The 14,395-nt window shown below is 35.0% G+C and overlaps 1 protein-coding gene across 1 annotated transcript; it reads right to left on the bottom strand.

Annotated features, from left to right (window-relative positions):
• Positions 1–1,557: 1,557 nt before the first annotated feature.
• Positions 1,558–13,942, bottom strand: LOC109050975 (E3 ubiquitin-protein ligase RNF14-like). The gene is made up of 7 exons (XM_042747935.1): positions 13,748–13,942; positions 13,434–13,594; positions 9,918–10,048; positions 7,642–8,133; positions 5,195–5,423; positions 3,494–3,663; positions 1,558–2,250 (listed from the first exon to the last, which is right to left on the bottom strand). The coding sequence occupies exons 2-7, from the start codon at positions 13,582–13,584 to the stop codon at positions 2,116–2,118; spliced, it is 1,308 nt and encodes a 435-aa protein (XP_042603869.1). The 5' UTR covers positions 13,585–13,594; positions 13,748–13,942; the 3' UTR covers positions 1,558–2,115.
• Between the last annotated feature and the right edge of the window lie 453 nt (positions 13,943–14,395).

The following is a 14,395-nucleotide window of genomic DNA, read 5'->3' as shown; positions in this document are numbered from 1 at the left end:
TGAATGCGTGAGGAGCCAGCTGATGCTCACTAACCTACGCTTTCATTAAACAGACAGATTTTGGTCTTTCTCAGTAAGCACCGGAGCACGTGTTTCCAGCTGTTCGCAGTCTAGCTCGAGGATAATAACGACTAGCTTCCGCAGACCCCCAGCCACGCCTTAAACAAAATAAACAAACATTTATTTGATAAAAAAAAATAAAAAATAAGAGGTTTATTTTTTTTCATGATCTACTATGTGCTCTTGACTACCAGAAAAAAACAAAAAAAACACGGTTTTGTGAATTCAGTATTTTGTCACGTCATTTCATTGTTTAGAGCACAAGGGAAAATAAAATTGTTGAAAAATGATATTTTTATTCATATGTTATGCCATTTCCTCTGCAGAGGACATCGGGACTTTAAAAAGTTCTATTTAAAAAATAAATAAATAAATAAATAAAAAATAAGAAGAAGACATGAAAAGGCAACTTTTTTTCTTGTTTGTTTGTTTGTTTTAATCACACATCAGTTTTCATTTATTTTATACCAAACTTTATATAAAGATGATTCTCAACTATGCTATTTTTTTATTTTTATTTTTTAAAAACATTTTCCTTTATGCAAAATGTGTGTAAAATGGCCATAAACAAGTTTTCCCATACAATGCATAACTATCTAATTTGCATATGAATGTGTTTTTGGGACAACATAGATCGAACAAATTAGAGCAAAAATGGGAGTAATAATTTGCAAGATTTTAAACAATATCTAATATTTAATATATTGTCTATTAATGTGTTGTGTAATAAACATGCTTTAAGTCCTGGAGTATGAAATTTATGTCCTGTCATTTTGATTTGAAACCCCATCACATATTCCTGAGATGTTGATTTATAGAAAACTATTTGAAGATTACAAAATATGATCATATTTAGTATCTCTGTACAGTACTCTGACCTAAAACTGTGACACGTGACATAATGTCATAATATAATGTCCTATATTAGTCAGGAGGATATAAGATCAGTGTTTAAAGTAGGAAATATCAGTTAAGATTTCCAAACATTCAATGTTTCATTAACTGTAATATTCCAGTGAGAAACACAAAGGATGCTCCACCAAATGTTCATAGAAGTTCATTGATAAAGAAAATCTATTCATGACGTTAGTTTTGACAGCATCTTTATTTCCCAGCGTTTTTACACAAGTGACTAAGCTTTTAACAGCACTGGAGCTGTCTGCTGTTGACTCATCCCATACAGAAACACACGTGTAAAAAGTTATGAAACATATCAATCAGGAATTCAGCTCTTCAGACCATGCTGGCGAAGATCAAACCTTTTTAAAATCTTGAGGATATTAAGTAAAGATCATGTTCCATGAAGATATTTTGTAAATTTTCTACCGTAAATATATCAAAACTTAATTTTTGATTAGTAATATGCATTGCTAAGAACTTCATTTGAACAACTTTAAAGATGATTTTGTCAATATTTAGATTTTTTTGCACCCTCAGATTCCAGATTTTCAAATAGTTGTATCTCAGACAAATATTGTCCTCCTAACAAACCATACATCAATGGAGAGATTATTTATTCAGCAACAAATAGTCTTGATGAAGGTCTGTCCACCAGTGTTGGGCTATAGTTACTAAAAAGTAATATATTACTAGTTCATCTCATTTCAAAACTAATATTATTAGTTTACTAGTTACTTTTTCCTTCACCCCACACATAAAAATCCTCTAAAATGTTACTAACAATATATTTCTGCCTCATCATTTGACCAAAAATCCACATTGGATCACAGTCAGATGTTATTACACACTTTCTGAAGATCATGTGACACTGAAGACTGCAGTAATGATGCTGAAAATACAGCTGCGCATCACAGAAATAAATTACAGTTTAACAGATACTCACACAGAAAACAGCTTTTTTAAATAGTAAAAATATATCACAATTTTACTGCCTTTACTGTACTTTGGATCAAATAAAAGCAGGCTTGGTGAGCAGAAGAGAAAAAAATGCTAAAAACGTTTGACTTGTTGTGCATGATAAAGAGTTCCTGTGATTTGAGCAGAGATGGTTATGTCTGAAGTGAATGTAAGAAGCCTCAGCAGTGGAGACGGTCCTCACTTTAGGTAGCAGGGCAAGCTGGGGTCGTTGTAGTGACTGTAAGGGTCCTCCCTGCCGAGAACTGTCATACAGATCCAGCAGAAATAACTCTGACACAACGAACAGGTCATCTTATTACAGCCCTTATTCTTCTGCACCAGCGGGAAAAACCAGAACACATGTCATTCAGGAGCATCTTCACGAGAACATACACAAAGAGCAGAGCTTTGCACAACACACAAGGTTTTTCTTTAAATTGTTTTATAGAGATCTCTGGCGGTTTTACACGGATTTAATAGGTGTATATGAAGTACTATTACTATAGCAGTGACTAGTACTTTTCCACTTAAGGACCTTTCTCAGCAAGTCGTCATAGTTTGGTTAACTTCAAGAGCGGGACGGAAGAGAACCACAGATCTATTTTTTGCATCCCATTCGCTGCGTTAGAAACACCAGCGCATTAGCAAAAACTTTTTTTTACATTTGTTTTGTTTTTGTAATTTGATGCAAAGGTATTATAATACAAAGAATAGAGTTATAAATGTACATACATTTTTTTTTCTTTTTAAACACAAATCTAAAAAAATTCAAGGATGTGCAATGCTATCAGTTTTGTGGAAAAGGTCCATAGCTCTTAATCACTGGACCAAAAACATTCCTAATATACAATTTTGATATAATTTTAACTTTACATATTGAAATTAAATACATTGGCCTAAAATTGGATGAGGTGCTCTTTCTCAGCAACACCTTGATTTATCAAAACAAAACTTCATGAGGACCTGCTAAATTTGGCACCACCTACAGGTCAAAATATCCAAAAATAGCTATTTTTGCTCAAAAGTCTTAAACGCTTTGGCGTATTGGCATTAAATCACTGTCAGCTTGTCCTGAAGAAGCCTGTTTAGTTTAGACAGCAGCACCTAGCATTCAGAAAGATATAAAGCGTTCTTTGTTGATAGAATTCTTGGATTTGTTATGCAATGGGTTGAACTGAAACACCCTAAACCCTTCATTACTTGGAATAAAATTGATTTATTGTTTACCATGACCTTCCTTACCAAGTTTTGGTTTTGTGGACCATTCTTCATGCCTATAGGCAGTGTTGTGGAAAGTTACTTTTGCATAACAATACTGCATTACTCCATAAATAACAACTAAATTCATTACTTAGTATTTATTGAAAGTAATGCATTATGTTGCTTTTCGTAACCTGAAATAGTTTTGCTTATATCTTATAAAAGTTATATTTTATATATCACACCAAAAGTGAAATTAATAAGCCTCAGGCTGAAGGAAGTGCTTTTACACCTCACTACAGAGTTTCTCTCAGGACAGGAAATATGTCAGTGAAGAAATGGGAAATCAATGTATGCACACGTCTTTAGTACTGACCTGTATGTTAGTGCCACAGCAGGGGCACTGTTTACAGTTATCCTTTAGCCAGTCTGTGCTGAAAGAGTCCAACACCTTCTGAATGACCTGCCGGCCAAAACGCTTCTCAAGGAACTTCTTCCTCTCTTCGCTCGCAGAATTATACTCAGCCCGCATACTACGATAATCATCTGGTAAAGAAACACACAGCTTTTCAACAAACTAACAAAGTGTGTGAACTTCACATTCTGTAGCACTGAGCATCTAATATACTAATATCAGACACAAGCTACTTATTAAGCCTCTGGTGTTGGGAGTCAATATTACTAATAAATATATATGTAAAAAATTATGATCAATTGTCCAATTTAAAAATTCTATTTTTTTTTATTACTTTTCCATTATGGCAGTATTTCATGTTAAAATAGAGACAATGGCTATATTTACATGCACACTTTTTGGTTCAATCGGACTGAATTCATTACGATTGATGAATCTGATTGTAGTATTTACATGAACGCTTAATAAAGTGATCGGGGTTGATGTGCGCGTTTATATGTCACAAGCTTCAAATCGGAATAGATTTTTTTTGACATGCGTACACTGCTCAAATAGTGAAAGTGAAAAGTGAAAGTGACATATAGATAATATCGAGTTTCTCACTGTTTGCACATAATAATTCTCTCCTACACAAGTGTGACTATTTTTTTTTTTTACGACCGTTTAATTTTTTCGAATCAAGTCCACAATATTTTTTGTGTGTGTGGTTACATAGCGACTGCCGTAAAAGCCATTCTCAATCAGTAATAATTTTTTAGGGATGCACCAACATAAAAATTTTGGCCGATACCGTTAACTGATAATTTTTTATATATAAAAAGCCGATAACCGATATGTTGGCCGATAAATCTAAATCCCAATTTTTATGTTATTTTTGAGAGCTTGATTACAAAAAAGTCTCAACATTAAAAGCCACTAAACACTTCAACATAAATCAAACATAAAGCAGCCTTACAAATAAATAAAACTATGCAATCAAGTCACTGGACAACATTACTAGGTATCAAAAAAAAAAAAAAAAAAAAAAAAAAAAAAAAAAAAAAAAATCATACGCCATGGATACATTTAATGGAATAGCCTCCACACTAACAATAATAAAATTATTTTAATTAAACCATATGAAACTAATAAGATAAAAATAAAAGTGGTGGTTATAACTAATAATATATCAATGATTTTGGAAAAGAAGTATCTTAAATGAATAGCTACCATTGTTTCAGATAGCAGCATTTGTATTTAAGCTGCGTGTGTTGTTGCTGAAGAGCTGAATGAACAATGGTAAACTGTAGCACTTTGTTAGTGGGTTAATTATGCTATATGACGATTAGATATTTATAAAACATAAACATAATATAACAACTTATATATGTACAAAAAGACACAAATGCACAAGTGAACTCAAAGTAAGTTACGTGCTAACCAGAATATAACTTCTGTTGTGAAATAACATTATTTAATATCGGCTTTAATATATCGGCAACATTTTCTTATCAGTTCGATAACGATAACATTAAAATGATCATTTATCGGCCGATACCGATATGGTGGTTGATATATCATGCATCCCTAAATTTTTTAAATGTAAAACAAAAATACAAAATCCAGTCTAAAATGACCGAACAACACCAGAGGGTTAAGCTGCAACAGCTGTGAATATCTCACCATCAGTCGGTTTGCAGTGATTGAGGCCGTGATAGCTCCGCTTACAGAGCGTACAGAAGGCATATTTGCAGGCGGGACAGATGCCCATGGTTGAGTCCGGCTCCACCATCACCGCCATACAGCAGCTCTTACGAGGACAATACACCACATCCTTCATCAGGTCCAGACTCGACTGCAACAGGAGACGATCATAGCGGGCAAACTCGTCTTCGCCCACGAGAAGTTTCACCTGTTATATGAGCAGACTGATCTCAGACTGATTCATTCAAGGTTCAGATATTTACTGCCATTGCCACAAAAATAAATAAATGGAAAGAATTGCTTTGTTGTCTTTGACTCATGATTGTAATAAATAAGGTTAAGGAATCAAAATTGTAGTCACCAGTAGGAGTGTGTGATATTTCTCCGATATATAGCCTCTTAGAACAGAATGTAGTTAGAATGCACAGATAAATATCCCTGTATGGGTTTTTGTTTTTTTTATATTGGTAAGTTATGATGTAGTTAAGTAATATCATACAAGGAAAAGTGACGCTAATTTTCCTGAATATTAGCGCTTGATTGCGATAGCGAATGTGATATTAATTTTATACAACAGTTCAAAAAACTGTTCATGAAGATAGCCACTTGCTTTGTTTCTAAATGAATCGCTGTTTGAATGAATCACTTGAATGAAAGATACAGATAAAATAAAGATTGCTTTTCCAAAGAGGTCTAACAAGATATCCTACAGAAATTTAATAATCAAATATAAAATAACACTACAGTCTGCACTGCATAGATTAATGCTTATTAAAGCCACAAAATTATTCAGTCATGAGCAGTAAGTAACTATCTTTTCGTTTGTTGATTAATGAGATAAACAGCAGCAAGTACAGGTGCTTCTCAATAAATTAGAATGTCGTGGAAAAGTTCATTTATTTCAGTAATTCAACTCAAATTGTGAAACTCGTGTATTAAATAAATTCAATGCACACAGACTGAAGTAGTTTAAGTCTTTGGTTCTTTTAATTGTGATGTTTTTGGCTCACATTTAACAGAAACCCACCAATTCACTATCTCAACAAATTAGAATATGGTGACATGCCGATCAGCTAATCAACTCAAAACACCTGCAAAGGTTTCCAGAGCCTTCAAAATGTTGCACAAAAAGATGCACAACCAACCGAGAGAACCGCAGCCTTATGAGGATTGTCAAGCAAAATCGATTCAAGAATTTGAGTGAACTTCACAAGGAATGGACTGAGGCTGGGGTCAAGGCATCGAGAGCCACCACACACAGACGTGTCAAGGAATTTGGCAACAGTTGTCGTATTCCTCTTGTTAAGCCACTCCTGAGGCGTCTTACCTGGGCTAAGGAGAAGAAGAAATGGACTGTTGCCCAGTGGTCCAAAGTCCTCTTTTCAGATGAGAGCAAGTTTTGTATTTCATTTGGAAACCAAGGTCCTGGAGTCTGGAGGAAGGGTGGAGAAGCTCATAGCCCAAGCTGCTTGAAGTCCAGTGTTAAGTTTCCACAGTCTGTGATGATTTGGGGTGCAATGTCATCTGCTGGTGTTGGTCCATTGTGTTTTTTAAAAACCAAAGTCACTGCACGCTTTTACCAAGAAATTTTGGAGCACTTCATGCTTCCTTCTGCTGACCAGCTTTTTGAAGATGCTGATTTCATTTTCCAGCAGGATTTGGCACCTGCCCACACTGCCAAAAGCACCAAAAGTTGGTTCAATGACCCTGGTGTTGGTGTGCTTGACTGGCCAGCAAACTCACCAGACCTCAACCCCAGAGAGAATCTATGGGGTATTGTCAAGAGGAAAATGAGAAACAAGAGACCAAACACTGCAGATGAGCTGAAGGCCACTGTCAAAGAAACCTGGGCTTCCATACCACCTCAGCAGTGCCACAAACTGATCACCTCCATGCAACGCCGAATTGAGGCAGTAATTAAAGCAAAAGGAGCCCCTACCAAGTATTGAGTACATGTACAGTAAATGAACACTTTCCAGAAGGCCAACAATTCACTAAAAATGTATTTTTTTTGTTATTTTTTTTTTTTGGTCTTATGAAGTATTCTAATTTGTTGAGATAGTGAATTGGTGGGTTTTTGTTAAATGTGAGCCAAAATCATCACAATTAAAAGAACCAAAGACTTAGACTACTTCAGTCTGTGTGCATTGAATTTATTTAATACACAACTTTCACGATTTGAGCTGAATTACTGAAATAAATGAACCTTTCCAAGACATTCTAATTTACTGAGAAGCACCTGTATATTACACTGCTGTCACTTTAAGACCTAATGCGCAGATCTAATGGACCCTCGAAATTTGAAAGTGTTTTATATTTGGATTTTTAAAAAAAATTATGTACATTTTTAACACAGTATGAATAGATTACATAATCTATTCATTCTCACACTAAGGCAGAATTATATCAGAGCAGACAGGAGATACCTGTGAAGGAGTGGCCATGGACACACACTTTGCCTCAGGGCAGTTAAGGCACTGGACTTTTCCATCTCTAATCTGGATCTGAAAGTATTCCTTCATGCAGGCCTTGCAGTACACATGCTGACACTCTTTGAAGAGCAGTGAGTCGGATCCGAGCTTCTCAGAGTAACAGATGCCGCAGCAGAACACCTTCCCATCAAACACCTTCTGCTTCTGAGCTTCGTCAAAATCCAGCAGCTGACTCAGTATATCTGTGCGAGCGTCGACTTCTTGCACAGCTCTTGGGTCTAAATCTTGCACTTTACATTTTTCTCCAGAAACGTCCGCTGCTTGTTGTTGGCCAGATTCACTCTCAGTGCTCTGGATTTCCAGCGGTGACTGGATTCCCAGGAAGTCCAGAGTCTCTTCCTTGAGGAACCGCATCCAGGTAAAAAGAACCACGTTGCCTTGGTTCTCCTCCCAAAGCTCATCCAGTCTCCTGCAAAGCGCAGTGATCTGATGGAGTGAGAGCAGAAGGATATTGTAATCAACCATGATTAGAAGTGGCTAAATGAGACGTGTTTCAATCACTATTTTTATATTCATTCCGTTGTCTTGACAACAGAAACAGCAAAATATATATATCAATGAAAACAGTTTTATTGAGCAGTTGGCTGCATCAAAATACAATATGTGGGCATAGAGAGGCAAACAAAGGTAATAATAAATAATAAATGTACATTTTGCATGTTCAGGAGAATAGCATGACAATCATGCTATTAATTGCAATTTAATATTTTAATCGACTGACAGCCATTATAATGTTACAAAAGATTTCTATGTCAGATAAATGATATTTTCTGAAAAAAAAAAAAAAAAATACAATAACTAAACATAATAATAATAAATGTTTTAGAGCAGCATATCAGCATATTAGAACGATTTCTGAAGGATCGTGTGACTGGAGTAATGATAATGAAAATCCAGCTTTAAACTCACAGGAATAAATTAGATTTCAAAATATATTCAAATAGGAAACCATTATTAAAATAAAATAAAAAAAATAAACTAAAAATATTTCATATTACTGCTGTACTTTGGATCAAATAAATGCAGGTTTGGTGAGCAGAAGAGACTCAACATAAAAAATCTTGCTGTTTAAAAAGTGACTGGTAGTGTACTCTTCTAAAAAAGCTGCCTTATCTCAATTAGATGTAATTAGTGTAAATTAGTTTACACTTGTTAGAAACATTAGGATAGAGAAAACCATTGGAGAGTTTTAAAATCATGATGACATATTCTTTACACTTTTAAGTCTACATAAAATTGTAATAGTAAAAAGTATATTTTTCTGTATAAATGCAATATTACAAGTACTCACGTTTTACAAAAATGCTTGTAAATCTCGTTATGCTAAATAATCACCAAATATAGGATTAAATTTAATCATGTTTACTTTAAATAAGGACAGATTTTGTATTTACTTTTCAAACAGATTGATCTGAGCCTCAATGATTTGATGATAAATAATTTATTTGAAAAAGAAAAGCTGTAATGCTCAAAATAGTTTGTTTGTGTACATAAACGTGTGTGTGTGTGTGTGTGTGTGTGTGTGTGTGTGTGTGTGTGTGTGTGTGTGTGTATAGCTCAAGTCTGCATGGATCCATGCACAGGTCCAAGACCTTTATGATTGCATGCACATATGAATATATATGTGAACATAAACATGCTCGTGTTTTTCAGTCTCCCCAATTTATTCATTCATTGGTTATTTTTGACGGAGAACACCACAAGCATGACTTTGTGTCATTTTGTACAAGACAGAAGCATTTTAAAACAAACTTACTGGTTTAACATTAATGCACACTAGTGGGATAATTGTTCATATTTTACTAATATTGACAAAATTATCAACAAATAATGCTTTTATATATGACCCAAACACTCAGCTTCACAGTGATGCCATAGAAGATTGTTTTTGTCTAAATGGTTCCATAAATAACCTTTAACATCTGAAGAACCTTTCTGTTTCACAAAAGCTTCTTTGAGGCGAAAGAAGGTTCTTCAGATTATAAAAAGAAAGGGATTGTTCTTTAAAGACCAAAAATGGCAATGACATTATGCACTATTATTTTTAAGAGGGTACAGTAGTGAAGTGATGTATTGTCTGAGTGAAACAGCTTAGTGAAACAATATTTGATTCAATATTACCAATTAAAAAGAATGAATCAGAATGATAAAAGAGCAAATTACAATAATACAATCACACAGCTTTCAGGACATTACTAAACAGGACTCACCTGGACTCTTGTGAGCCAGTTGGAGCTTAAAGTAAAAACCGGAGCCGAAACTGAAGGATATTCAGCCGGGAATCCAAAACTCAGAACCAGTGGACCTAGAAATGATAGATGATGCTCTGTGGAGTTCTGTCCTGGAAATAAGAAGAAAACAGGGATTCCTTTAGCCTTTTGACATTTGCATATAAATGACAGAATCTGGCCCTGTGGTATACAGTTTTATGGGTGCTTAATGGCAATGTTTACCCCCATTATCTGGAAGATACTGAACAGATCAACTCTTGGGTCTCCCCATCCGACTTCTTATGGACTTCTTCTCAATTCACAACACACACACATAAAAACTTTTCTTCATTTAGACTATAATTAATAAGTTACAAATGTATCTGGTATATGCATGTGTTGTTTGTATGTTTCACTAATATAGTAGCCTAGTTACAATTCTTTATTTGTATTAGTTTTATTACTCTCAATGCTTATATTTAGGTTAATGTGTGTATCTCTGCTTTAAGATCTTCTAGATGTATTGTCCTTGGTATCAAAATGATCTGCTTTTTATTGCTCAGACAATTATGTACACTATGTGATTGTCAAATGCATCATACTATTTGTACCATAGTTTGGGTAAAACTCAATTCTCAATTCTCAATTCTCAAGACTAGCTATAAACATGCAAATGGGCCATAAAACAGAGACAAAGAAAGTTTCTCCCGCTCAAAATGCATGCCTCTGATTGGGCATTCCACCTAAAAGGTGGGTGTGAATAGAAATTGTTAAAATTCATTATCGTTGGATAATCTGTGCTCAGAAACCCTTGCTTTTCGAGACAAACACTATCCAAGACTCCTCAAACTTTCCTTTTGAGTTTGATTTTCCGGCAGTTTTTTTATCTTCAAAAGAACTCTGTCAAACCGCTGTGGACTTTCCTATCTTCAGAAGAACCAGAGGAAAATCTCCAGCTTACTTCTAAAAGAACTCATCAAGAACCTCCGTTGTCTACTGCATCAGCACTCTTGTTCAGGAATGCAGCCAATGCAAGTAACCGTTTACAACTATTTAGATGCGTGTTTAAGTTTGAGCCCCCTTTAAGGTGATTTTTGATTCTTTGATGATTCTCATTAGGTTGTGGTTAACTGATGTGAAATACTGCCATTCATTTGCTCTTCCCTTTCTCTTCCTTACTTTCCTTCATTCTGTATATGTACATCTATGTGTCTTTCTTGGTTTAGTTATATGTTAGCTATAGGTTCATTGATTAAATCCCTTATATTCACAATTGATTTGTCTCTGTGTGCTGCTCACAATTCGAAGTCACTGAAAGGTTGATTTCTTGCTACATGCTAATCTACTGGTAGTACTGCATAAAGTAGTATTGTTATTCTTCCTTGGCCAGGAAAATAACCATTCCTAGAATTGATAAATGATTATAGTGTCTGCTCGGTGGATGGACAGATCAAATAATTGTTATATCAATTCTACTACAGTTATTTCTAAAATCTAATCTAAATATTCATTATTAATTATAACCAGTTATAATTAATCATAAATATTTCCTTTTTGAGCTAATTTGCTACACATGTGATAACAATTCTAAAACTTTTTTTCTGGCAAAATTATACTAATAGTTTTCTACATCCATTAATAAAATATGTTTGACAGAAAGGGGATATAGACACTATGACTGTGTTAGAACCAGTGTTGGGGAGAAACTAGTTATTTTAGTTATTGTAATTCAATTACAAAATAAATGTAACTGTAATCAGGTACAGTTTCTGAGAAAAAATGTCTACTTAAATTACAGTTACTTTTGAAAATGTTAATAGTTACAAAGGGGATACATTTGAATGTTGTTACACACACAAACACACCCCTACACACACACACACACACACACTGTCATGATCCGGTCATTGAACTTCTGGTCATCATCCACAACACAGACTCTCACACTACACAGTACACCCTGGACTGGATATCCCATGCTCCATTGCACCAATCACATTCACCTGATAACTATCACACATAGCTGCCACCAATTACACACACACAGCACAATCATCAGACACGCTTTAGAAGTTTTGGACTTTCTTTCACACACAGCCGAGTATTGTTCTGCCCATATCCCTCTCCTTGTGATAGCTGCGATACCAAGCCATTCTGTGTTTGTTTTCATAGACTTGTTTTGGTTCATAGTTTTCATAGTCTCGTTTTGGTTCATAGTTTTTATAGTCTCGTTTTGGTTCATAGTTTTCATAGTTTATTCTTTTTCTTGCCTTGCACTGTTACTCGTGTTTTGACCCTTTGCTCTGGATTCTGGATTACCCCTCTTGCTTGGCCCTCTGGATATTGTTCGTTCATCGAAGACCCACGCTTGCCCTAGGGATATTCTTTCTTGCCCTCTACATACCTGTTTGCCAGTGTTTGACCCATGCCTGTAATAACCACGTCTCTGTGTAATTAAAAGCTTGCACATGGATCCGCACCCATTACACATAGAGACACACCTACACACACACAGCAACACAAACACACCTATACACACACACTTTAATTGATTTCTTTGATAAATTGCATGGATTGCTCTAAAGTATAAGACACCAATATTTCAGGAGTTTAAGACACATGCTTATTTAATAACTGATTTATTTAGTTAGGTTTATATATATGCTTTATTTCTAACATTGTTAGATACCAATGTTTCCTAGCTATGCAAAGATTTGATTTCAAAAACAGTATCATAGCTACTAAACTATTTCGTGTTAAGTTTTTAAATATGTATTCAACCTCAGAATAATCTCAAAGTAATAAGAGCACTAAAATCCAATTTTGTGGTGGCTGTTTTAAATTAAATGATTAGAATATTAATTCAGGTGATGAAGGTGATCAGTGTTGAGCACTAACTGTAAGGTTAAACCAGCCTGGTTTACATGTTTGAAAACATTAGATATTTAGAAAAGTAATCAGTTACATGACTTTAATTGACATCGAGTCATTTAGCGCAGTGGTTCCCAACCACGTTCCTGGAGGCCCCCCAACACTGCATGTTTTCCATGTCACTTTAGTCAAACACACCTGATTCAGATCATCGTCTCATTAGTAGAGACTCCAAGACCTGAATTGGGTGTGTCAGACAAAGGAGAGATGCAAAATGTGCAGTGTTGGGGGGCCTCCGGGAACATGGTTGGGAACCACTGATTTAGCAGATGCTTTTATCCAAAGTGACTTACAAAGTAGAAGCAATCAGACCAACGAGAGAGCAAGAATATACAAGTGCTTGTCTCACAACAAGGTGTTTTATTGTTTATTTTTTATTTTTTGTTTGTTTTGTTTTTTTGTTTAATAAATTAGACCAAAACGAATAGAATAGAACAGGTAAGTGCTAGAATTAATTGGTAAGGTGATGGCGAAAAAGACATCTTTAGATGTTAATGAAGTAACTGAAATAGTTATATAGGGTAACCAAAGTAACCTTCCCAACACTGGCTAGAACAAAGTTCGAACACCCGCTGATAGTCTCACCCTTGACTAGTAGTCTGAAGTCAGGAGGAAGCTCCAGACACAGATGGATCTCGCCCTCCTTCGCTGCCTCGGCCCTGCGGAACTCTTTTTCATCATAGATGCTCGCTAGAGCAAGCAGCTCATCTTCTTGTGCTTCCTGGTCGGTTGACATCGCAACATTCCTGGGATGAATGGGAAACCAAGTATTTAATAAACTCTAAAAAACAATATGTAGAATAAACAGCTTTACCATACATGTTCAGAACTTATAAATGCTGTATTTCTGACTGAATCTGAAGAGAAACACATAGGCAAATATGATGTAAGTTACTTGCCTTAAGTATATTTACTTTCTCCTTCTGTTCTAGAGAGGTGACAGTCTTGGAAAGATATTAATACCGCAGTAAGTTTACATAATATTCAACTATTGTACGCAAACATACTAAAATCTGCTGCTTATAGCTGCATATTATTTATACTCGAGAGTGTTCTGACCATAGACTGTATAAAAATAGGTTTTGACACGTCATTGTGGCACAGCGCTTTAGGGACCGTCTCAAAAATCCAATCAGTGTCCAGGGGAGTGTTCACAAAAAATGAAGTCATCATTTAGTCACCCTCATTTCATCCCAACCCCACAAGACTTTTGTTCATCTTTCCTTATCCTATTATAGCATCTATTTTAAGTTCAAGCAACCAAAACTTACAACCAAAAAGTGTGCACATCACATTGGTTTACATAGAAGGTGGGGTTTATGAGCTTAAACCACAGCCAGCCACTAGGGGGCGACTGAAATGTTGCTTTTTGTTTTTTTTTTTTTTTTTTTTTTTTTTTTGGTGACGTTTTTTTTTTTTTTTTTTTTTTTTTTTTTTTGTTGTTTCTTATATATCTTTATTTTTGTGACCATCCCTTCATAAAAATACAGTCCTCTTAATAATATATATATATATATATATATATATATATATATATATATATATAT

Source organism: Cyprinus carpio, chromosome B21 (genome assembly GCF_018340385.1).
Source record: "Cyprinus carpio isolate SPL01 chromosome B21, ASM1834038v1, whole genome shotgun sequence".
Lineage (NCBI taxonomy): Eukaryota > Metazoa > Chordata > Actinopteri > Cypriniformes > Cyprinidae > Cyprinus > Cyprinus carpio.
The sequence above is the reverse complement of the archived record's forward strand: the minus strand, read 5'-3'. Positions and strand labels throughout refer to the sequence as shown.